A 25,894-nucleotide genomic window follows, 5' to 3' on the forward strand; every position below is an offset into this window, starting at 1 on the left:
CCTTGGTTGGTGGCATCAAACAAGAGAAGTGGTAATTTGAGGGCTGGAGTGGGGAAGGGCCTGCTTTGTTGGCTGAGCCAGTTGAAAACTGTATTACTCTTTGAGCAAGGCACAATGCAGACAGCCAGGGCCTGGCCTCTTTCTACAGCTGAGGGGCTGGGGAAGTAGCCCACAAGTGTGTCTGCAGGAGCTGAAACTCGGCACCAGCAGAGCAGTTTTTGGTCCATTAATGGGATTTTGTTGTTATTGTTGTCCCTCAAGGAAGATTCCACCAGCAGCCTCGTGTAGCACTGCCAGGGCAGCTCATTGGGGATAAAGCATCCCAAACCTTGGTCTACTGTTACCATGGCAACATGGCATTTCCAGACTCTCTAGGCAACCTTACCAGCATCTGCTGCTGTGAACGATTCAAATGGAGAAGGGCCACTGCTCTTTCTCTGTTAGAGACAGAGCAAATTGGGAAGACTGGGAGCCTTGCACCAAGGACCAGGGTCTTAAAGGAAAAGGCTATTCCACTGATGTGATGTCTTCTTGATGAAATAGAATTTGAAAGTCTGTCATAGTCTCCTGGGAAGAGCTGCAGAATCAGAAGAGAACTCCTGAAGGAGAAAAATAAGGGGAGCTAGGGGAACATAGGGGGACTGTGTGACAGAGGCCTCCCTGGGCAGGTGGCTGGAGTAGGAGGGTGGGGTGGGCAGTTCAGTGTGATGGGAAAACTGAGGTTAGTGGAGGTGCCTCTCTGAAACCTGCTGGTTTGAGCCCTATTTGACGAAAGCCTTTGGCCTCATTTAACCCAGATTATGTCGTACTCCTTCCTCTCATGAGGTTTGGGAACTGATCTCCACACCTCATGTCAGGTGGATATATCTCGCTTTCTATTCTGGTTTGTAGTCATCTGCAGTATGGTGTGTGTCCACTGGAATCACTGATCCTCTACATTCATAGAGGGAGTTGAGACTCGCAGAGGAAGGTAGGTTGTTTAAGGTCCCCAGCAACAGAGGCCACGGACCATAGTGGTTAGAACTGAGGATCTGGAGATGGACTGACCTTGGTTCGAGTCCTGGCTGCATCACTTAGTTTTCCAGTGAGCCAGAGCCTCGGCTTCTTTAGAGGTAAAATAGGAATCTTGAACATTCCCACCCTGTTGGGGTATTATGGGTGTGAAATGAGATCATGGAAGTTGTACAGCGGGGTTCCTGGTATATAGTAAGAGCTCAGGAAATGTTATTAATTAAGAGACTGGAAATTCCTTAAAAATGGGGACTATGTTATTTGTCTTTGTTCATTCCCTCCTCTTCCTTCCTTGCACGCTCAAGACATCCAAGTAGCACTCTCTTTGAAGCTGATATAAGAGGGATGTTTGTTAACTGAGTGAACACATGAATGCTCGGAATAGAGAACTGTCCACATTGATGGGCTCTGTGCTCCTATTGACTGCTTTCAGTTTCAGTACTGCTTGGTCTCCATCGGGCTGGAACTAGGCCAGGCCAAGAGTCTTTCCTGTGTAGCTCAGCTCACACAGTGAAGTAACTTGCCATTCAGGTCCCATACCCACCTGTCCTGTGGCCCAGGACTTATACTCCCCAGGGCTGTGGGTTTCTTAAAGGACCAGTAGAGTTGTTCCCTCTCAATCTTTGGGCACAATATATGATGTATAGCTTTACAATATAAAAGAAGTTTCCATTCACTCTCACACGAGCCTCATCATAGCACTGGGTTTGTCCTGTGTAATAGCCCAGGTTGTGGTGGAGACCCTGAGGCTTGGTAGCAGGGAGTGGCTGGTCCCAAAGCACACAGCAGGAAGGGCTGCAGGAGGGGCGCAGTCCTATCCTCTGACGCCAACTCTGGTGGTCTTCCCACTGGATGAAGCCTCTCTGGGTCTGTAGTTCTTCCTGGGACCCCATCACCTCCAAAGGTGCAGCTCTTAGGTGAGCCACCTCTCTCCTCTACATGCTCACTCCCTCATCTTCCTTCTTTGGGTTTGTAGTAGGGCTGAGGGTGCTTTGGAAAAGTCTGAGATTCCGATTTAGTGACTGGGGAGAGAGACATTGTTTTCAGCAAAGGCAGTCTCCCTGAGCCACCTTGAGCCCAGCAAGACTGCAGGTGCTGTTGTGCTGTGGAGGACTGCCTGGGGGTGCTGGAAGCTACACACCATTGTCCTAAAACACTAACCATCAGAGCTGGAAGGGCCCTTGGAGATCAGTAAAGCTTCTGCCTTCGGTTTATAGGTGGGGAAACAGGCCATTAGAGAGGTGGTGACTCACCTAAGACCATGAGCTGAGTTGGTAGCAGAGCCACCCCGTGCTCCTCCTGTAGGGCCATGCTGCAGCCCTGCCCAGCCTGGCATTTGCCCTTGTTCTGGGTGCCTCATTTTAAATCATTTTAAAGCCAGAAAGAAAAACACCAATACAGTATACTAATGCATATATATGGAATTTGAAAGATGGTAACAATAACCCTATATGCGAGACAGAATAAGAGACACAGATGCATGGAACAGTCTTATGGACTCTGAGGGAGAAGGTGAGGGTGGGACGTTCTGGGAGAATAGCATTGAAACATGTATATTATCATATGTGAAACAGAACACCATTCCATGTTCGATGCATGAGACAAATGCTCAGGGCTGGGGCAATGGGATGACCCAGAGGGATGGGATGGGGAGGGAGGTGGGAGGGGGGTCCAGGAAGGGGAACACATGTAAACCCATGGCTGATTCATGTCAATGTATGGCAAAAACTACTACAATATTGTAAAGTAATTAGCCCCCAACTAAAATAAATAAATTTATTTAAAAAAAAGAAAGAAAATAAAAGAATCAGATTTTAAAAAGAGGTTTTTTGGAAAGAACTGTATATTTCAGACAATATTTTCAACAGTGTTAGTTTTTCAAATTGTTTATATGATCATCGAAGAAAATTTGGGTAATAAAGAAATGTTCTATTTAGAAGATAACAAACTGAGCCATATTTGTTGCTGCTTTTTTTTTTTTAATGGAAGCTTTTAGACCAATGGTCCCCTACACCCTGTAACCTTTTCTGCAAGTTTAGCTGTAAAGAGTAGGAGAGTAACAATCCATAGGGGCCTGACCTGAAAGGACTTAATTTAGTTTTGCAGATTTCAGATAGTTAGGCTACTAACACTAGTTATCGGCATCTATAGAGTCTCTTCCAAGTAACAAATCACTTCTTCATAGGTGTTCTCATCTGATTGTTTGATCATTATAAGAGTCCTGTGAGGTAGGGAAACCAAGTATTATTTTCCCAATGCAAATGAGAAATTTGAGCCCCAGGGAGATAAAGTAATTTGCTCAAGATTACACGTCTAGTTGGAGAAGGCAAGGGCACCCCACTCCAGTACTCTTGCCTGGAAAATCCCATGGACAGAGGAGCCTGGTAGGCTACAGTCCATGGGGTTGCTAAGAGTCGGACATGACGGAGCGACTTCACTTTCACTTTTCCCTTTCATGCACTGGAGAAGGAAATGGCAACCCACTCCAGTATTCTTGCCTGGAGAATCCCAGGGATGGCGGAGCCTGGTGGGCTGCCGTCTATGGGGTCGCACAGAGTCGGACACGACTGAAGCGACTTAGCAGCAGCACACATCTAGTAAGTAGCAGAGCTATGACTTCAAACTAAGACTTGGGATAAAGAAAGCAAAAGGCACCTAATAAATATCGGTAAATGAATGAATGAATATTTGACTCCCCTTCTAGGGAAAGCACTGGAAATCATCTGGTCCAGTCGTTTTCAAACTGTGCTCTGGGAAAACCTAGGATTCCTTAGAGCCAGTTGAGGGTACCAGGAGGCTGTGTCGGCTCTGAGCCACTCACCCCTGCTCCAGCCAGAGTAGCTTCAGTGTTATCTTTTACCCACTGGGAGGCTGAAAACATCTTAACTAATCTGACTCCTCCACTAGTGGCTCTCAAACTCTGGTGTGTATCACAGCCTCCACGGGAGACTCTGACAGTTGGTCTGAGGTGGGTGCCAGGACTCTGACTGTTTATGAGTGCAGATGGTCATCGGGCTGTGCTTTGAGAAACAGTGGCCTGCTTCTTGGAGTTGAGGAAAGTCAGATCCAGGGAGAAGCGGGGCATCCCCTTGGGTCGTACAGCCCTGTGGGAACAGAGGCCCCCTTGGGACTGTAACCCTCGGAACTGCATCTGCTGGCCTTCCCCCTGCACCACCACTGCAGCTCAGCCAGAAAACAAATGACACAGCAGAGAATAACAGCATGGTTTCCATGGCAGCGCTTCATGGTTTGTGCCTGTCAGGACACCTCAGACAAACACTCATCTGAACCCTCGGTGAGAACTTGTGTGAAATCTAATCTACTTGTTCCATGCCGGGAGCCCAGCAGACGGGAGGAAGCAAGAGGGATGGGTGACGTGCTTTTGTCAAGTGCCCCTGTACTGGGGGATTCTCCCAAGTTTACCCACGGCTGGCAGCAAGATAGAGCAGACCAAGGAGGGCGAGGAATGGATTCTGGGCAAGAGGCATGGGGCTGTCCCATCAGTGGATGGGGAGATGTGGACAGCAGCAAGGGCCATCTAGGCACGTATCGTGTGATGCACTCTGTGCTGGGCATGTTACCTCTTCATTCGAAAAAAAAAAGTAAAAGAAAGATGATTGTCCTCATTTACAGATGAAGAAACTGAAGCTCAGGCACACACAGTAGGTGACAGAGGCAAGATCAAGTCCAAGTCTGTCAAGCTCCATAGGCAGTGAGCAACAATTGCTTTCAGAGTCTCTGGTTAGTGAGTGAGGACTTGGGTGTCTTCTCCACAGCTGGCCTTTCCTTGTCTCAGGAAGGAGAGGGTCGACCTGTAGGCAGCTGGGTGAGTCCTGGTGCTCATACAAAGAGCTGAGATAGACCGTGCCAGGTCATGGTGCTCTTAGAGCTGGAGATGGAGTCTGCCCAGTCTTTAACTGTAATGTCTCCCTGCCCCCACAGTTGGGGCCCCAGTGCCCTTCAAACTGTAGCTGCCTTCGATGTGGCTGCCCCGACTGACCCCTCTATACACACCCACTGCAGATCCTTTGGATTGATGGCCCCTGTGGTCAGCCTGCCCAGCTCTCAGAGGTGGCTTCTCCTCAAGGAAATGAGTTCCTCCGGGGCAAGTGACACCCATTCATTCCTAGAATAGATGTTCATTGAGCACCTTTTATGTATCCATCACTGTTCTAAGTGCTGGGGATGCTGCAGTTGAACAAAATGAGATTTTTGCTCTCTTGAAGTTGTCCATTCCAGTGGGAAGGCAGGTATATGGGGGGAGCGGTGGTGACATACTAGGGAACTCATTTAGTTTTTCCTCATAATGCTGTGGGCCTGCCAATGCAGAATATGTAAGAGATGTGGGTTCAATTCCTGGGTCAGAAAGATCCTCTGGAGGAGGAAATGGCAACCCACTCCAGTATTCTTGCCTGAAGGATCCCATGGACAGAGGAGCCTGGCGGGCTATGGTTGGTCCGTAGGGTCGCAAAGAGTTGCACATAACTAAAGCAACTTGGCACACGTGCACACATACTAGGAAGGAAAACAGCAGTGTGAGGGGTGGGAGGGTGGTTGAGTGGTCAGAGAATGCCCTCTAAGAAGGTGACATTTGAACTAAGAGCCAAGTGAAAGGAGAGAGAGGAAGAACCGTGTGGGTATCTAAGAAGGAATGTTCCAGACACGGAACCGCCAGCGTGAAAGCTAACGCAGAAAGCGTGCCTGGGCATTTGGAGGAATAGCAAGGAGGCCAGTGTGGCTGGAGAGGAGTGAGTGAGGACCAGAGTAGCAGCAGTGGGCCTGAGGGAGGGACCTGGGGACCAGATGGTGTGGAACCTCAGAGGCCAAGAGCCAGACTTGCGGTTTTCTTCTGAGCTAGGGAGCCTTTGGAGGACTAGCACCCTGGGGACATGTGCTTGGCTTCAACCTTAGCACCTCCAGTGCTCTTATCTGTGAGGGGAGTCGGTCACGTGGGACTGAGACCACAGGAGGCTGAGTAGCCCCTTCTGGGGACGTGAACAGTCACACAGCCTGGGGCTCGCCAGTCCTCCCTGGATGCGGTTGTGTTTCTCCTCAGGGCCAGGGAGCTGCCTGCCCCGAGGCCCTCACTTCTGGGTGGCCCCACACTCCCTGGGAGTTAGAAGGCATCCCAAAGAGAGTCTGGCGGCAGGGCTGCAGTATTCCCGTGCTGGCCCTGCATCCTCTGGGAATGCTGCTTCTGATGACTCCCAGCCCCAGGAGAACCCCAAGCCTGTGCATCCCAGCCCAGCAGCCTGGCCGCTCGTGGACTTGAGTGAAGAATGCCACTTCCCCTGGGACCCGTGGGAGAACTTGGGCTGGTGGGTTATAATTATCCGAAGTGGTGATTTTGTTTCTAATGTAATGTGTTTTTTATGAAGTAGGGACGTTCATGGAAGAAATCTATATATTAGCCCATGTAGCATGCATCCATCCCAGTCATGCGCTTCATTCAGAAAGCTGGAATTCAGAGTGATAAAGGCACCATCTGGGCTCCATCGCATCATAAACTTACCTAGTAGCTCCTGCCTTTTGTTATTCCCACATCTCATAGCCCCTACCTTTTGTTATTCCCACGGTTTCACACTTCTCACTCAGGTCACTCACTCGTTTCTTAAAAGTACTTTCATCTTAAAATGTCCAGAACAGAACTCTGGACGTGCTCCCTGAGCTGACCGCTCCCCGCAGGCTGCCTCCCCTTAATAAGCGTGCTCTTTGCCCATCATTCAGGGAGTCCCTCTCTATCCCTTCTTTCACTCTTTCCCTATGAAATTCCATCAGCAGGTCCTACACACTCTGCTTCCAAAATAGGTTGTAAGTCCATCTGTTCCTCTGTCCCCACTGCTGCCAGCCCTCTCCGAGCACCACCCTGTCCTGCCCAGCCTGATCCCCAGCACTGCAGGAGCCTCCTGACCCGTCTCCCTCCTTGTTTGCCCTTCACCAAACGGCCCTTTCAGATGTGAGTCATAGCTGATCACCCCTTTCTTAAAGAAGCCCCCTCCAGTGGCTTCTCAGCCCACTTGCCACAAACTCCTACCCTCTCCCTCGCCTTTCCATGGCCCTGCCTCCCCTTCAGTCAGAGGCCTGCCTCTCCCCTGGCTCCCGTCCCCAGACCCCACCAGCCTCCTGCCTGCTCCTGGAACCAGCAAATCTCCCTCAGAGGCCACCTTATTGGAAAGACTTCTTACTTACCTGTCCTTCTAATCCAGCCCACGAGTTTCTCCATAACTCGTGTCACCTGTCTCGTGCTGACGTGTTGTGTGTCTGCTTGCCTGTTGGTCCCCTGTTGGAACGTAAGCCATTTGAGGACCAGAGCCTGGGGCCTTGTTCTCCACTTTACCCCTCCAGCTAGAACTGAGCTTGAACCTTATGGACACTCTGTAACTCTTCATCCACTCACTCATTCATTCATTCATCTCTGGTAGATAAAACCAGAGGGAAATAAGTGGAGTTCAGAATTTTAGGACAAATAAACAATAATGGTGGATACCTGTCTATACATTTATTCAAACCTAGAGAATGTAAATGGCAACCCACTCCAGTATTCTTGCTTGGAGAATCCCATAGACAAAATCCCATGGACAGGTGGGCTACAGTCCATAGGGTCACAAAGAGTTGGACACAGCTGAAGCAACTCAGCACGTATGCACACACGCATAGAATGTGCAGCACCAAGAGTGACCCCTAATGTACACCATGGGCTTTGGGTCATAATGATGTGTCAGTGTAGGTTTGTTGACTGTGACAAATGTATTGCTCAAGTAGGGAATGTTGACAGTGGGGAGGCTGTGAGTATGTGGGGGCAGGGAACTCTATACTTTCTTCCAATTTTTCTGTGAACCTAAAACTGCTCTAAAAAATAACATGTTTTAAAAAGGAAAAAAATGCATTAATGTAAATTAAAAGTATTAATCCCTTAGTTGTTTCCTATTTTGTACTATAATTTTTTTTTAGTGGCATGAAGTTCAAGAAAATTTTACCATCTGGAAAAAAAGAGATCAATAAAGAGACAGACCTTATTCCCAAGGGGGTTTGGTCCCTTTGAAGAACCGACCGCTGCTTTTCTGGGTTTACCTTATCCAGGGCACCCAGCTCCTGGCACTGTCACGGTGGGATGAGTACCCCACCTGTGTGGACACCTGGTCGTTGTGGACCAAACGGATCAGGCTGAATCGGGTACAGCTCCCCACCTGGAATAGACACTCAGTAGGTATTTATAAAGTGACTGGAAAGCGTAAGGAGAATTCCTTCTCAGGTTGTGTTGTCCAGTGGCTTCTCAGTGGACTCTAGTGCCCGAACCTCCTAACCTGTGTGTGGTTTCTTCTGGACCTGCTGCTGGATTCTAGAACAGACCTTCTTCCTCCCACCCCCACTAATGCACTAGTGCCCTGCCTCCTCTTCTGAACACTGCTACTGCTAAGTTGCTTCAGTCGTGTCCAACTCTGTACGACCCCTACCAGGCTCCTCCGTCCATGGCATTTTCCAGGCAAGAGTACCGGAGTGGGTTGCCATTGCCTTCTGAACACTGGGGGTCCCCAAACACGCATGGGGAGCACAGTATCAAGAGGCTCTGCTGTGACCAGACTCCAGGCCTCAGCGCTACACTGTGCCCCTCTGCTGGTGCCCTTCAGAAGTGGCTGTGTTCACTTCAGTTCAGTTCAATCGCTCAGTCATGTCCGACTCTTTGCGACCCCATGAACCGCAGCACGCCAGGCCTCCCTGTCCATCACTAACTGCCTAAGTCCACCCAAACCCATGTCCATCAAGTCGGTGATGCCATCTAGCCATCTCATCTTCTGTCGTCCCCTTCTCCTACTGCCTTCAGTCTTTCCCAGCATCAGGGTCTTTTCCAATGAGTCAGCTCTTTGCATCAGGTGGCCAAAGTATTAGAGTTTCAGCTTCAACATCAGTCCTTCCAATGAACATCCAGGACTGATCTCCTTTAGGATGGGCCGGTTGGATCTCCTTGCTGTCCAAGGGACTCTCAAGAGTCTTCTCCAACACCACAGTTCAAAAGCATCAATTCTTCGGTGCTCAGCTTTCTTCACAGTCCAACTCTCACATCCATACGTGACTACTGGAAAAACCATAGCCTTGACTAGATGGACCTTTGTTGGCAAAGTAATGTCTCTGCTTTTTAATATGCTGCCTAGGTTGGTCATAACTTTCCTTCCAAGGAGTAACTGTCTTTTAATTTCATGGCTGCAGTCACCATCTGCAGTGATTTTGGAGCCCAGAAAAATAAAGTCAGCCACTGTTTCCACTGTTTCCCCATCTATCTGCCATGAAGTGATGGGACTGGATGCCATGATCTTAGTTTTCTGAATGTTGAGCTTTAAGCCAACTTTTTCACTCTCCTCTTTTACTTTCATCAAGAGGCTCTTTAGTTCTTCTTTGCTTTCTTCCATAAGGGTGGTGTCATCTGCATATCTGAGGTTATTGATATTTCTCTCAGCAATCTTGATTCCAGCTTGCGCTTCATCCATCCAGCCCAGCGTTTCTCATAATGTACTCTGCATAGAAGTTAAATAAGCAGGGTGACAATATACAGCCTTGACGTACTCCTTTTCCTATTTGGAACCAGTCTGTTGTTCCATGTCCAGTTCTAACTGTTGTTTCCTGACCTGCATACAGGTTTCTCAAGAGGCAGGTCAGGTGGTCTGGTATTCCCATCTCTTTCAGAATTTTCCACAGTTTATTGTGATCCACACAGTCAAAGGCTTTGGCATAGTCAATGAAGCAGAAATAGATGTTTTTCTGGTACTCTCTTGCTTTTTCGATGATCCATCAGATGTTGGCAATTTGATCTCTGCTTCCTCTGCCTTTTCTAAAACCAGCTTGAACATCTGGAAGTTCATGGTTCATGTATTGCTGAAGCCTGGCTTGGAGAATTTTAAGCATTACTTTACTAGCGTGTGGGATGAGTGCAATTGTGTGGTAGTTTGAGCATTCTTGGCATTGCCTTTCTTTGGGATTGCAATGAAAACTGACCTTTTCCAGTCCTGTGGCCACTGCTGAGTTTTCCAGATTTGCTGGCATATTGAGTGCAGCACTTTCACACCGTCATCTTTTAGGATTTGAAATAGCTCAACTGGAACTCTATCACCTCCACTAGCTTTGTTTGTAGTGATGCTTTCTAAGGCCCACTTGACTTCACATTCCAGGATGTCTGGCTCTAGGTGAGTGATCACACCATTGTGATTGTCTGGGTTGTGAAGAACTTTTTCATACAGTTCTTCTGTGTATTCTTGCCACCTCTTCTTAATATCTTCTGCTTCTGTTAGGTCCCTACCATTTCTGTCCTTTATCGAGCCCATCTTTGCATGAAATGTTCCCTTGGTATCTCTAATTTACTTGAAAAGATCTCTAGTCTTTCCCATTCTATTGTTTTCCTCTATTTCTTTGCACTGATTGCTGAAGAAGGCTTTCTTATCTCTCCTTGCTATTCTTTGGAACTCTGCATTCAAATAGGTATATCTTTCCTTTTCTCCTTTGCTTTTTGCTTCCTGTCTTTTCACAGCTATCTGTAAGGCCTCCTCAGACAGCCATTTTGCTTTTTTGCATTTCTTTTCCATGGGAATTTTCTTGATCCCTGTCTCCTGTACAATGTCACGAACCTCTGTCCATAGTTCATCAGGCACTCTGTCTATCAGGTCTAGTCCCTTAAATCTATTTGTCACTTCCACTGTATACTCATAAGGGATTTGATCTAGGTCATACCTGAATGGTCTAGTGGTTTTCCCTACTTTCTTCAATTTAAGTCTGAATTTGGCAATAAGCAGTTCATGATCTGAGCCACAGTCTGCTCCTGGTCTTGTTTTTGCTGACTGTATAGAGCTTCTCCATCTTTGGCTGCAAAGAATATAATCAATCTGATTTCGGTGTTGACCATCTGGTGATGTCCACGTGTAGAGTCTTCTCTTGTGTTGTTGAAATAGGGTGTTTGCTATTACCAGTGCGTTCTCGTGGCAAAACTCTATTAGCCTTTGCCCTGCTTCATTCTGTACTCCAAGGCCAAACTTGCCTGTTACGCCAGGTGTTTCTTGACTTCCTACTTTTGCATTCCAGTCCCCTATAATGAAAAGGACATCTCTTTTGGGTGTTATTTCTAGAAGGTCTTGTAGGTCTTCATAGAACCGTTCAACTTCAGCTTCTTTGGCATTACTGGTCAGGGCATAGACTTAGTGTTCACTTAGGAAAGTGATATTTGATGGAGACATCTTGAAATTCCCAGTCAGGTCCAAACACCAGCACCCAGGCCAGTGTTTGTACATCACAGTACAGCAGCTCCTGCAGAAACAGTTTTGGGGTGGAAGTGGGCTGTGGGGAGAGTCAGCCGACTTGGACTCCAACACAGCTAATGTGGCCTCAGGCTACATTAATGCAGGTAGCCCCTGGGAACCAAGTGTGTGTCTAGATAGAGCCCTCGGCCAGCTCTGGGGACCAATGTTCTAAGAGGGATGATGACAACTTGGGACCTACCAAGAGGAGGGGCTATGGGACAGGCTACTAGGTTATCTGAATTCAGTTCAGTTCAGTTCAGTTACTCAGTCGTGTCCGACTCTTTGCAACCCCATGGACTGCAGCATGCCAGGCCTCCCTGTCCATCACCAACTCCCAGAGTCTGCTCAAACTCATGTCCATTGAGTCAGTGATGCCATTCAACCATCTCATCCTCTGTCATCCCCTTCTCCTCCCGCATTCAATCTTTCCCTGTTACCTACAGTGGAGAAGTCTGGAGGACAGGAGAGTGATGTGCAAACACTGAAAGAGATTAAACCCCACAGACACCATGCTGTGGCCTTAACACTCCATCTCCAGGGCAGACCCTTGCTGGCAGCACCAGACTCCACCCTGGGCCTCCTCACTCATAGCCTCGCCCTCCCAGGGTATGCTGATCTGGGACCTCTCCCAGCCTCTGTTTCTTCATCTGTAGAGTGCGATCAAAATACCTCCTTCCCAGGGCAGCTCTATTCAATGAGATGGGTCATGCAGAGCCCTTGGCTCCACTCGTGGTCCTGGCAGGCCCTCGAGAGGGTGAGCTGTCTTTTCTGTTCCTTCTCCAAGTGCAGCCAAGAAGCCCAGAAAGCTAGCAGTTCTGACGGAGAACACAGAATTCAGAAAGGCAGTCTGTGGGGAGGAGTTCAGTTGTTTATAAAACGGGCCAACACGTTTCCACCTCGTAAGTTCTAAATCCATCGTTCCCGGCTCCCTAGATCTAAGAATAGTCACCCAGTGGAGCCAACGTGCTGCCACACGCTCTCTCCGCAGGTGACCCAGGCCGCCTGCAGCCGCAGCACCTCCTTACCACTGGGTGTGTGTTGGGAGGTGAGGTGCATACAGCTGGCCTCCATCTCTCTCAGCTTGGCTGTTTCTGAACCTTCTCAGACTCAGCTTTCCCTCCCTTCCCAACCCTTCCTCACTGAGCTGTTTTAACCATCACATGTGGCGCTTGCAGAGATGCAGAGGGGGACATAGCAGCAGAAGGCATGCAGGTGGGGACCTTTGGCGTGACACTGCCCCACTCTGGGCTGGCTTCCTCTTATGTAAAGGGAGAGAGATCAACCGGGAAAACTGAACAACATTTTAAGTGATTGGATTCTAACAGAGGTGCTAGAACGGCCCCAGCCTTGCAGCCTCAGATTGAAACCTCTGAGGGCAAACCCATGCATTCAACTCATTCTTATTTATCATCTGATCCAAGGCCATGCCTCTGTCAGGTCCGAGGAAGCCAGCCTCAGGCCCAGGATGTGTGTCTCCCTCCTCAGCTCTTCTGTTTCCACCTTCCTCCTCTCTCTCTCTCTCTCATTCACATCCAAACCACCCACACCACCATGCAAGTTCTCCAGACTTAGAAAGACTTCTGCTCTGTCTCATCTCAGACTCTGCCCACCATAGGAATGCCCTTACCAGCTGGAGGCTCAGAACCTCTGGCACATGTGACCTGCCCCTCTCCAGGGCAGCCTTCTAGTCCTTATAGTGTTCTTCCTGATGGTAAGTGGAAATCAGCCTGCAAGTGGCATCTCCTCCCCACGTCTGTGGGCTCTTTTGGCCTCTGGGAAACATCTGACAGCTCCTTGCTCTTGCCAGCCATTCATTCATTCGTGTATCCATTCACTCAAACAATAGGTATGAGTGCTAATGTACTGTTAGTATTGTTTCAGGTGCTAGGAAATAACAGTAAACAAAGAGTCCTGCTCTCAAAGGGCTTGTATTCTGGTCAGGAGAGAGATTGTAAATAACAAATTAAAAATATAAAGAAAAATAAAGCAAGTGAGGAGACAAGAGATGGGGAGGGGTGTAGACGGCTATTTCATATAGAGTTGTCAGGGAAGGCCTCTCAGATAACGTGTGTGCATGTGTGCTAAGTTGCTTCAGTCACGTCTGATTCTTTGTGACTCTATGGACCGTAGCCCGCCAGGCTCCTCTGTCCCTGAGATCCTCCAGGAAAGAATACTGGAGTGGATTGCCATGCCCTCCTCTGGGGAATCTTCCCGACCCAGGGATCAAACCCGAGTCTCTTATATCTCCTGCGTTGGTAGGCGGGTTCTTTATCACTAGCACCACCTGGGAAGCCCAGATAAGGTGACATTTGAACAAATACTTGACAACATGAGGGAATGAACCAGTGGACATCAGGACAAGAGCATTCCAGACAGCGAGAACAGCAAAGGCTCTGAGGCCAGTGCTGTTTGAGGAACAGGAAAGGAGTTAGTCATTGTAGCTGTGGTGATGTCAGCAAGGTGGAACTTGATAGAACATGAGGTCCAGGAAGAAGCTGGACACCAGCTGTTATTTATCTGAATCAATGAAGAAGCATTGGAGGATCTGAGCAGAGCAGTGCCGTATTGACTTACTGCCAGGTTTGAACAGCCTCACTCGGTTTTTGTGTAGAGAATACAACCGGGGCAACAGAGAGAGCAGTTAGGACACCCTTGCAGGAACACCCGTGCAGAGTGATTGGCTGGTGAGATCCCGGATGTCCTTTAAACATTACCTTCCTAAATCCTTCATTGTTCTTACCTGGTGGACAGCCACAACCTCCTCTCTGCCCCCTCGCCTTCAGTCCCAAACCCCCTCTCTTCCTCTCACCCCATTCTCAGTGCTGTCCTGGGTCCTCGTCTGGAAAGGACCCCAGGCCAGTCAGCTTCTACTTAGCAACTTGGGCTATAGTCACAAAAGCATCTCCAGAGTAATGCTGTGGGCCAGCAGGCCCTGCCCCCTCCTGATTTTGGAAGCCTGCTTCTTCCTGCTGCCTCAGATCCTGCCTTGAGGGCATCAGTGGCCCTGGAGAGGGACGAATGGACTAATTATTCGACTTGTCCTGCACTGACAGTGGCTCTTCCCTCAGACTGGCCCGGTGGGACCATTTCCTTGCAGCCATTCTCTAGGCTGTTCTGGTGTAGGAGCCGCCCCCCTCTGGGCAGCGTGACCATGGCTGTCTGTTCTTGAGGCCAGTGGCCAGGAGGCGGCTCTGGCCGCAGATAGGGAGATGAAGATAAGGATCCAGGCACAGGACTGGTGTCAGTGGCACTAGATCTCAGTGTTAGGTGTGTGTGCTCCACCTCTGCTGCTCTCCAGACAGGGCAGGGGGCTCAGAAAGACTGTGGGCGAGGGAATGGCCCAGATGTATCCACTTTCACTCAGTAGCTCCATCCTGAGTTGCCCGTACCGCGTACCTGAGGGCTGGTTGACGAGCGTGACCCGCTCCCCATGCCTGGCTTTCATCCCTGCTCACAGACCAGCAAGACAGTTACAAATAGAAACACTTCTAGATCCAGGAGGAGTGTGGTGTATGTGCTTAGAGAGCTCTGGACACCTTAAGAACTCAGAGGAAGTGAGATTAACAGCCTTCCAACAGCGCAGGAGGACCCAGCTCTACACTGGGCCAAAATTTACTCCTGCAGCCAAAAAGATGCCAGCAAGATCAATGAAAGTCACTCCAAGTAGGCAAATGTCAGCTAGTACCTTCTACTTAAAACAGGTGAACTCTTATTCATCCTTCAAAACCCAGCTCAAAATTAATTCCTGGAACTTTCAGTGACACCTGCCTCATGTCCACAACAGACCATATAATTCTCTCCTCTATGCTACCTCTGTCCCTTAGAAATACTGTTGTTTTTTTAATCATCATCCTATATTATTGGTTTTAAATATATGAACATACAAAAAGAAAATATCAGTCATCCTTCCCCCATTTCTCCCTCTCTTCCTCAGATACAGTTTGTTCTCAGTTTGGGATGTATTCTTCAGAATCTATACATATAGAAATGTATAGTGGCTTTGCATAAATTAAATCATAACCCCTCTATATTGTTCTGTATCCTATTTTCTCTTAAAAGGTATTGTCCCATGTCAGGCCACAGAGTGCACCTCGTTATTTTAAATAGCTATGTATTATTCAATAGCAGGGTCAAACTATAGTTTCTTTGCACAGTCCTTTGTTGATGGATATTTTGGGGGTTCCCTTCAAATCTTTCACAATTTGTGAACAATGCCACAGTAAACAATGCCACAGTAAACACTGTTGTGCCAGCCCCCTTGTACATGCCATTGGTCCCTATAATTGTCTTTCCCCATGATGGTGCCGGAGAAGGAAATGGCATCCCACTCCAGTATTCTTGCTTAGAGAATCTCGTGGCCAGAGGAGCCTGCTGGGCTGCTGTCCATGGGGTCGCACAGAGTCGGACATGACTGAAGCGACTTAGCATGCATGCATGCATTGGAGAAGGAAATGGCAACCCACTCCAGTATTCTTGCCTGGAGAATCCCATGGACAGAGGAGCCTCAAAGGCTATAGTCCATAGAGTCACACAGAGTCAGACATGACTGAAGCCACTGAGCATGCACGCACATGGCTGTGTATGCTCATGGCCTGGGAGCCCCAGGGCAGAAACTGAATTTTCCTCTTCAGGGTCTTGTGTATAGTACAGGGTCCAAGCCAGAAGAGGCCTCCACACGATGAAATAAATGGACTCATCTGAGCAGAATCATGACTGTGTGAAAGATCTGGGTGAACTCAGGGAGTAGTGGCAAGCCTGTGGGGCTGGAACAGAGGAAAGAGCGCTGATATAGCCAAGAGGGATAGGCCGCCATGAGAGTCAGCTAAGAGGCCCATTGTAGATGATGGGGAGACAGGAAATTGTCCATGAGAGGACCTAGTCCACACTGTGTTTCGGCCTGACTTCCCCCACCCAGAAACCAGCTGTTGTAATTGTCCAGGTGAGAGAGACTCTGGTCCTGAATCTCATCTTTCTGTCCTGAGGTTACCACCTGGACCCAAAACACATCAGGAAGCCTGAATTCCTTGCTCACAGCAGGACCTAGGGACCACCAATTACTGTCCAAATGGTGAGATACCCATGAACTTGGGCCACTGGACACTCAGACATTTCTCCTAAATTTGCCCAGCTCCGAGGCCAGCTCCATCCACACTGACATCTACCACCTTCCTGAATCCAGAGCCTTCCTCTCCGTGAGGTGCTCAGACCTCCCCGCTCCCATCTCTCTCTGTCTCTGCCTGGTGTTGCAGAAGAGCAGCTCTGCCTGAGGCCCAAGGTCCATGTGTGGCCTCTGACAGGCAGTAGACAAGGTGAACCATTGGTGGCCTGACTTTTCGCACCATCTCTCCTCCTCTTCCCCTCCCCTCACCAGATGTGGTGGGGCGGGCGGTGGCAGAAGGAAGCAGGGTCTTCTGCAGCTGCCATGGCCTCATCCCCAAGGCTCGTGAGGGCTCAGGGAGAATCCTGCTCCTCTCTAGGGTGCTCCTCCTCTCACCTGCTATGGCTCCTGCCTCCCATCGCTGACCTTGTCCCTGTACAGGTGGGCCATGACTTTGAGCCTTTCTTCATTACCTGAGGAGCAGGGCTTTTGCTAGAGAGGATGACATATTGACAAAAGAGATTCTGGAGTCCTACTGCCTGGGTTGGAATTCAGGTCCACTTCTCACCAGGTGTGTTAGGTTGTATCTCACAGGCTTGCTGTGGGGATTCAGTGAATTAATACATACAAAGTGTTTATCAGAGGGCCTGGCGTGCACTAAGTATTCAGTGACTTTATTATCATTTTGGAACTACTGAAGGACCCTGAGACTCGGGAGTCTTGAATTCTAGTCCTGACTAGAATGGCCACGTGACCATGGGCAAGTTCTTTTACCTCTCTGAGCTTAGTTACCTCATCTATAAAATGGAGGCAAGAACACTTCAGAGGGTTGCTGTGAGAATTAAGGTAACATTTATATGAAACTGAGAAACACCATCCCTAGGTTGTAGCCCTCATCTTCATGGTCAGAAGAGGCAGCTAGAGCTCTAGCCATCATATCCACATTTCCAGTGACAGGATGGAGGAAGGGACAAAGAAGAAGGGGCAAAGGGCACTTGCCACCTATCTTTGAAGAAGAGCTCTATAAACTAATACAGAACATTTCAGCTTGCCTCAAAAAACTAAGATCATGGCATCCAGTCTCATCACTTCATGGCAAATAGATGGGGAAAAAGTGGAAACGGTGGCAGATATTATTTTCTTGGGCTCCAAAATCACTGTGAACAGTGACTGCAAATTAAACAGTGACTGCAAATAAAATTAAAAGATACTTTCTCCTTGAGAGGAAAGCTATGACCAACCTAGACAGCATATTAGAAAGCAGAGGCATCACTTTGCTGACAAAGCTCTGTATCAACAAAGCTATGGTCTTTCCAGTAGTCATGTACGGATGTGAGAGTTGGACCATAAAGAAGGCTGAGCACCAACAAATTGATGCTTTTGAACTGTGGTGTTGGAGAAGACTCTTGAGAGTCCCTTGGACAGTAAGGAGATCAAACCAGTCAATCCTAAAGGAAATCAACCCTGAATATTCATTGGAAGCTGAAGCTCCAATACTGATGCTGAAGCCAAAGCTCCAATACTTTGGTCACCTGATGCGAAGAACTAACTCCTTAGAAAAGACCCTGATGCTGGGAAAGATTGAGGGCAAGAGGAGAAGGGGACAACAGAGGGTGAGATGGTTGGATGGCATGACTGACTCAATGGACATGAGTTGAGCAAGCTCCGGGAGATAGTGAAGGACAGGGAAGCCTGGCGTGCTGCAGTCCATGGGGTCACAAAGAGTCGGACACAACTTAGCAACTGAACAATGAACAAGTTGGGAAATGTAGTCTCCATTCTGTGGTTTAGGGACAACCAAGGGTTTCTGCCACACGTGCTCAGGTGCTTGCCTCTTCTAGGCAAGTACCCTCCTACAGAAAAGCTGCCCCCTTCCTAGTGCTGGGCTGCAGTCCCAGCACCATAAGGCCCTGTGAGGGCCCAGGTTGCCAAGAAGCTCAGGCAGGTGCCACAGAACTGAACAGATTGAGGTGCTGTGTCCAACCTGTGCCAAGGACCATCCCACCCCGAGATTCTGCTGCCTGCAGGGCTCTTAGGCTAATGTAAGTGTGGTGGGCCCTAAGCTTTGTCACTTGTCACAGCCTGAATCAGCTCCACTGAGCCCTGCATGCAGGGCCCTGAACTCTAGAGGCTGAGGAATCCTACTGTACCTATGAGCTCTCTACCCAAGGCTTGAGGCTTCCCTGGTGACCCAGTGGTAAAGAATCCACCTGGAATGCAGGAGTTGCACGGGTTCGATCCCTGGGTTGGGGAGATCCCCAGGAGGAGGGCATGGCAACCCCCTCCAGTATTCTTGCCTGGAGAATCCCATGGACAGAGGAGCCTGGCAGGCTATGGTTGGTCCATAGGGTCGCAAAGAGTTGGACATAACTGAAGCGATTGAGACCCAACGTTCAGACAGGTGTCCCAGGTCCAGTAGAGCAGCTCTGGGTCAGTCAGGTGGGATCTCAGTGTCCTTGAGAGCCTGGCGAGTGCCATACACACTGCAGAGATCCCTGTGTAACTCCAGGAGTCATTGTGAATGCACTTGTTTTGAAAACTGAGTGTCCCATATACCAGTTAGCTTAGGAGGAGACTTGTCATGGGCTCTCACCTCTACATGAGAACAGTAGCACCTTGCTGAGCCCAGAGGGCCCTCCCGTCTTCACTGTGCCCCTGAATAGGTGGCTGTCAGTGAGGGTGGGAGGCGGGTGTGTGTGTGAAACATCTTCTAAAATGCTGGAGGAGCTCAGAACTTAAACATGTCTTGGGTGAGCCCTTCTATTACAGGATGGCCCATCTTTCACTCTCCAAGTTCAGCAGCCTGGTCTTTTTCTACAGGAGGTTTCTTTGCAGTGTTGGAGAACCCCTGACTTGTCATTGCACCCTTAGCCTCCCCACTTGCAGGGGAGGTTCCCCACAGCATGGCCTTCCTTGCCTTTTCCTCTTTCCCCCGGGTCTGCTTCTCATGCGGGTGTGAACTGTTACCATGTGTCAGGCGTGCTACCAGGGCATTAATGTATATCAGCACACGCAGACCTCCTCCTAGGAGCCCCGAGAGGGAGGTGGGGACACACGTGCCGTTGTCACACAGCTGTGTGGTGATGTGAGAACCAAGGCAAGCGTAGCATAGTCCACAGTCATCCATAGTATGTGTTATATATGTCCCAAGGGCTGGTGGAGTACAAGCCACGGGCCAGATCTAATGCATGGCCTGTTTTGTATAGCCTCGCAAGCTAAGAATGATTTTTAAAGTCTTGTAATAAATAATAAGAATATGCAACAGAGACCGTATGAGACCATTGAACCTGAAGTATTTCCTGTCTGCCTTTACGGAATAAATTTGGCAAGCCCTGATATAGAATGTGCAGAGTTTAGCATACATTCTGGAGCCACACCTCCTGGGTTCTAGAGCCTCTGTTTCATAATCTCTAAAATGAGAATAATTTATGAAGCATGACTGCCCTATAGGATTGTTGGACTAAAATGAGATAAAGAATATAAAGCACCTACTCTCACGCCAGCCTCTTTGGGAGGGCTGGAAGAAGCTGTATCTGGGCCTGTGCCAGGCTTCTCAACCCAGTGGGCTACCCCAGCCCGGCGCGTGGCTTCCTTAGAGCGTTTCCTTTGGCAGGAGGAGAGGGACCTGCCAGCTGCCCATTGTGCCATGTCCTGCTGCTAGATCAGCGCTGCCTTCCTCCCACCCCTATTCCTGCTGACTGTCAGCTGGTGCCACTCACCAGGGCCGGGCGCGAAGCCCACACCAGGTGCCGAATGGAGCCCACAGGTCCCAAGCCTGTTCCGCCGTCCACCTTGTGCCTCAGATCGGCCTGGCTGAAACGCCTGCTGAACTGCAGGACTTGTGGCCTGGGGCTCATCCTCTCTGTGTGCATTTCCTCACTCATGGGCCAAACAGGCAGACATCTATGTTTCCCCGAGCCCAAGCTTTTGGCTAATGACTGCCTTCCTCCCAGGGAAAAGGAAGGAGAAGGGTAATCCCGGGCCAGCCAGGCTCCCTCTGTGAAACAGTGGTCCACAAAACAGATTTTTCAGTGGCTAATGAGTGAAATGTAAAGATAATTACAAACTCAGATCATTGAAAAAAAAATCAAAAGTATTTTCCGATCTGGATGGGGATGGGCTTCCAATTCTTACAGCAAAGAGAGAAATAATTAGATAAAAGAGCAAGAAATTGTACTATGTAGAACCACAAAATTTATGTTTTACATCAAAACACCCAAAGCAAAATTTTAAATAAAACTGAGGAAAAAATATTTATGCCACATATGCACAGAATTAATACTCTTAAAATAATCTTAGTAAGGCTCTTGAGAACAACAATGGCAAATATTTATTTAGTGCAGTAGTGCCCCCTCATCCACAATTTTGCTTTCTGTGGTTTCAGTTACCCACTGTCAACCATGTTTAGTCAATATTAAATGGAAAATTCCAGCAGTAAATAACTCATAAGTTTTGAATTGCACGCCATTCCGAGTAGTGTAATGAAAACTTGCTCTGTCCTGCTCCATCTTGCCCAGGATGTAAATCAACCCTTTGTCCAGCCCATCCATGCTGTACATGCTACATGCCCATTAGTATAGGAAGAACCAGTATCGGATTTGAATTTGGTACTATCTAAGGTTTCAGGCATTCACTGAGGGTCTTGGAAAGTGTCCCCTGCACATAAGGGTGGACTGCGATACTATGTATTTTATATATACTTATTCGTTTAATCCTTGTAAATGAATAAGTATGTATAAACTTTATGAAAAAGGTACTATTATTATCCCCATTTAACAGATAAGGAGACTGAGGCTCAGAGAAGCTAAGTAACTTGCCCAGGGTCACAACTAATAAATGGAGGAGTTGGGATTTTGAACCCAGACCATCTGGCTTTTGGGTCTGAACACTTAAACTCTTCTATACAAAACAGGGAAAACTTGTAAAGCAGATAGTACACAAAAGAAGAAATACAGATATCTGAGAAAAAATAAGAATTATTTTTCAGTTTCAGTGGGAATCAGAAAAGTACAATAAAAATAATGAGATACCATCTTTGCCTTCAAATTAGAAAAGATTTTTAAATATTATAATAATGAATAACTACTGACAATACTGGAGTGATATAGAGATTCGCACAGATTGCTGTAGTTATATTCGAGTGGCCTTTGTGAAAAAGTATTCTGGCAGTACTCAAAGCAGTACTCAGGAATCTCAAAAATGTCCACGCCATTTGACCAGAAATTCCCATTCTAAGAATCTAATTTGAGAAAATAATTAGAAATGTAGGCAAAGATTCATGCACAAAGATGTTCATAGAAATGTTATACAAAATAACAAAAAATTAGAAACAACCTATCTGATAACAAAATACAGGTTAAGGAAACTGTTTAATCTCCGTAATGGGCATAATTAGGCAGTCATTTTAAATAATCTTTATAACAAAAGACACCATAAACAAAGTGAAGAGACACCACAGACTTCTGGGAGAAGACACTTACTATGCTTATGACAAAGGATTATATAAACAAAAGAATACACAAAGAACACTTACAAACTAGGAACAAAGAAAAGGCAAGCAACCCAAAACAGGCAAAGAATGAAAGAATGTAAACACACAATACACAGAAGAAGCGATTTAGGGGTAGCATCATAAAGAGATGCTTCAACTCACTAGTAGTCAAAATTGCAAAATAATTACATGTACTTAATAAGAATCGAAAGAATATAACAGCAAAGATAGAAGGAAACAAATTCATATCCACTGCTGATAGGCCTATAAATGATGAGACTGCAGCCACAGTGAAGAGCTGTTTGGCCGTACCTGCGTGCGTGTTCAGTTGTGTCTGACTGTCACCCTCACGGACTGTAGCCCACCAGCCTCCTCTGTCCGTGGGATTATCCTGACAAGAATACCGTAGTGGGTTGCCATTTCCTCCTCCAGAGGATCTTCCCAACCCAAGGATCAAGCCCATGTCTCCAGTGGCTCCCACATTGGCAGGTGGATACTTTACCACTGAGCCACCTGGGAAACCCTTGGCCATACCTGGTAAATGTAAACACGTGATTCCACCACACTCACATTTCTAGGGATCAATGTGCACAAACACCAGTTTGTACAGGGACATGTGTTCCAGGATGTTCACTGCAGTGCTGTTTATAGTAGCAACAATAGTAATAGGATTGTTGTAAATTATATATTGTGTAATAAAATAGCAGCAGTGATCATCATTAAAGAACTGTCCATCAGAAGGGAAATGGGTGAGTAAAATGTGATTTATGCATAATAGAATACTATGCACAGTTGAAATAAATGAACTAAATCTGTAACTGTTAGCTCAGATAGATTTCAAAAACAGTGGTATAAAGAGCAAGTTACAACAAAAGATATATTTGAGTGACACTACTTATGTAAATCTTTAAAACAAACTAAAAATATTACATAGTATTTAAGGACACATATATGTAGAAAAATATAATACAAGCATGCTGGCAATGTACACCAACTTCAAATAGTGGTTACTTCCTGGAAGGAGGGAATGGATGGAAAGAGGGCCAAGGATGAGAGGTGGGTCTTAAATGGTATCTTTATAATTGATTTATGTTTTTAAATGTTGAAACAAATATGGTAAAATGTTAACTTGTGTTCTAAATCTGACTGGGGAACATGTCTTTCTGTTAAATTATTTGTACTTTTCTTCATATTGAATGTTTTCAAAATTTCAAAATTATTTTTAATTTACTTTTTGAATAATCCGTAATTCTATGGAGAAATGTTTATGTTATTAAGGCAGAAAAGCAAGACAATATGTACACAAATATTTACAGGTTTCACAAATTGAAGATTTGAAAGAGATATGGAAAATATTTGTAGCGGGAATATTCACTGGCGGTCCAGTGGTTAAGATGCAGGAGGCATGGGTCGATTCCTGGTCAGGGAGTTAAGATCCCACATGCTGTGTTGTGCAGCCAAAAAAAGTAAAATAAAATAGTTAAAATATTCATTGCAGTGGGCAAGATTCTAGGAGCCTGCTTTTCTTTACACCTATCCCTATTTTTCTTTTCCCCCCTTTTACCATGAAGATGTATTACTTTTATATCCAGGAAAAAAAATTTTTTTTAAAAAACCACAGAAAAATGTGAGTGAGTTTAGACTCCAGGAAAGGGTCCAAAACCTAGGAAGAGGTGCTGTGATGGGGTGGGAGCCTCATGGGCTGTCGGAGAGACATGCGCTCGAATGCTGGCTCAGAGATTGGCTGTAGGAGTCTGAGTTCTTCAGTCGTTGATCGATTCAGCGAACCCTTGTTGAGCAGTGAACAACTCAACTGAGACAGGGCAGTGAACAGAACATCCGTGTTCCTCCCTCACTGCAGGGCAGACAGTCTCATGAGGAGGGGAGAGTAAACCCATCACCACCCAGACCATCTATCCACCGCCCACGGGGAAAAGTACAAGGGCGATGACAGGAATCCAGGTTGACTGGGTGCCGGGGAATCTGGCCTCTGAGCATGATCTAAACAGAATCTGAAGGATGAGGGGTGTGTAAAGCCCAGCAAAGCTGGGACTTGGAGAGAAAGGTCAGCCCCGCAGGGCATATTTCAGGAGCTGAAGGAAGCAGGGATTATGGCATGCGGTGGGGTGGGGGAGAGTGTGAAAGGGGAGCCCCGCAGACTGGTCCAGAGCCAGACCACTCTGCCTCACTGGCCAGAAAAGGCCTTTAAGGGTAGTGGGAAGTCAGTGAAGGGTTGAAGCAGGATAGTGACCTGGTTAGATCTGCCGTTGTCAGAGATTATCCTGATGCTCTTTGAAGATCAGAGTGGATGGTGAGCAGCCTGGTTAGTTGGCTGTTGGTGTGACCCAGAGGAGAGAAAATGGGGTTGGGATCAGGAGATGGAGGGGTGGGAAAGGATTGGAGAGACTTTCAGAGGCAGAATTGGTAGGTCTAGGAGTGTGTGTGTGTGTGTGTGTAAGAGAGAGAGAGAGGGAGAGAGAGAGGTGTCTGTAGGGGGAGGGAGAGGGAGGGGCCAAGGAGGAGAGCCAGATTTGAGGCAGGAAGGTGGCGCGTTGGTGGGAGTGAAGAAAAGCAGACTTGGGAGGGCAGGGGAGGAAGCCAGGAGGGCGGGCAGGCCCCCAGATATGGCTGAGCTTTGGTTTCTTCAGGTGTAGCCTGGGGTCCTGGGGATACCGCACCCCCAGGGTGAGTGTTTTGGACCTGTTCCCCAGAACCACGGCCACCACAGTTTGTTTCTCTCTCTCTGTCTTAGGTGGTGCGTGTCACTCCTGGGGCTGGAATGAGCACGGCATGTGCGGGGATGGCACCCAAGCTGATGTCTGGGCCCCGAAGCCCGTGCCGGGCCTGCGTTCCTCCCTGGGGCTCCATGTGGGCTGCGGGGCTGGCCACTCACTGGCCCTTTGCCAGCTGCCAGCCCTCCCTGCCCAGGGCCAGCACCCCAGGGTCACAAGTCCTTCCCCAGATGCCACCGAGGAAGCGAGATCTCAAGAAGCCGTGGAGAAAGAAAGAAACCACAAGGAAAGACATGCAGAAACTTCTCCCCAAACCCAGTCTGAGAGGTTCAGAAATGGGGGGCTTGTGGCAGAGACTCTTGAATAAAGTGACCTTACCCACCTAACGTGTCCCTGGAGAACTGCTTTGTCAGGTTGCAGCAATCCTGAGAGGGATTCAGGAGGCACCGCGGGTGGACCGACAAGACCAGAATGATGGGTGGCTGCCTGCCTGATGTCTAGGCTCAAGAAAACAGACATCATTTCTACCCAGTGCATGAGAAGTCTTTACCCAAGGACTTAGGAAGGAGCAGGAAGGCTCCAGCCTGTCCCTAACTGGTGAGAACAGAAAGTCCAGCTCTGGGGTTTCATTCTCAGCACCGAGAGCATGCAGTCTGCTGGTTCAAGGTACTGTGATTCGATGTACCCTGATCCGGTGACTGAATACTTGGACAGGATGGAGTTCTTTCCTTGGTGACTGGGACCAAGGGAGAGGGCTCTGGAGTCAGGGTGGAGGAAATGTAGATGAGTAAGTGGAGGAAGAGACAAGACTTCTGGAAAGACCAGGCCAAAGAGACCCTTGGGACAGACAATGGAATCTTCAGAACCAATGAAACTCCCAAGGTCAGCGTCTTCCTCTGTGCCAGGCAGGACTCTGCAGTCAGTCTGTGTGACTGTAGTTGCCAAGCTGTATTTCCGAGTGAGGGACCAGCACCCCATGGGAGGGGGGGTCAAAGGGAAAGCAGCATCAAGAACCCTAACCCTTGAGCTCTGCCCCCAGGCCCTGGCCTCTGCAGGAGGGGGGCCTTCAGGTGAAACGGGGACCAGGCCAGACCACAGACCTCAGGCTTCCCTGGGTGGCAGCTATGGCTCTGGGGGCCACGGCATCTTTTCCTCTGCTGTGACTGCCAGCAGGCCTTTGGCCAGAGGGCCTCAGAAAGTGGCTTTCCCTGGGGGGACTGTGTGGCAGTGTCACCAACCAGCCAGCCAGGGCTGTGACACATTGCACAGCGCCTCCCTCTGA

General features: G+C 48.1%; 1 protein-coding gene across 8 annotated transcripts in view; it reads left to right on the forward strand.

Annotated features, from left to right (window-relative positions):
* SERGEF (secretion regulating guanine nucleotide exchange factor) overlaps window positions 1-24,998 on the forward strand; it is a 243,957-nt gene extending 218,959 nt beyond the window's left edge. For all 8 annotated transcript variants that reach the window (XR_014068795.1, XR_014068796.1, XR_014068797.1 and 5 more), the window contains one exon: window positions 24,633-24,998. Coding sequence is in view for 4 of the 8 variants with exons in the window: in XM_081541454.1 (XP_081397580.1) it covers window positions 24,633-24,979 (347 nt within the window). In the remaining 4 variants the exon portion in view is untranslated. The remainder of the gene's footprint in view (window positions 1-24,632) is intronic.
* The last annotated feature ends 896 nt before the right edge of the window (window positions 24,999-25,894 follow it).

The sequence above is a fragment of the Giraffa tippelskirchi genome, chromosome 11, assembly GCF_054371585.1.
Source record: "Giraffa tippelskirchi isolate mGirTip1 chromosome 11, T2T-mGirTip1v1.2.pri, whole genome shotgun sequence".
In the NCBI taxonomy this organism is placed as follows: Eukaryota; Metazoa; Chordata; class Mammalia; order Artiodactyla; family Giraffidae; genus Giraffa; species Giraffa tippelskirchi.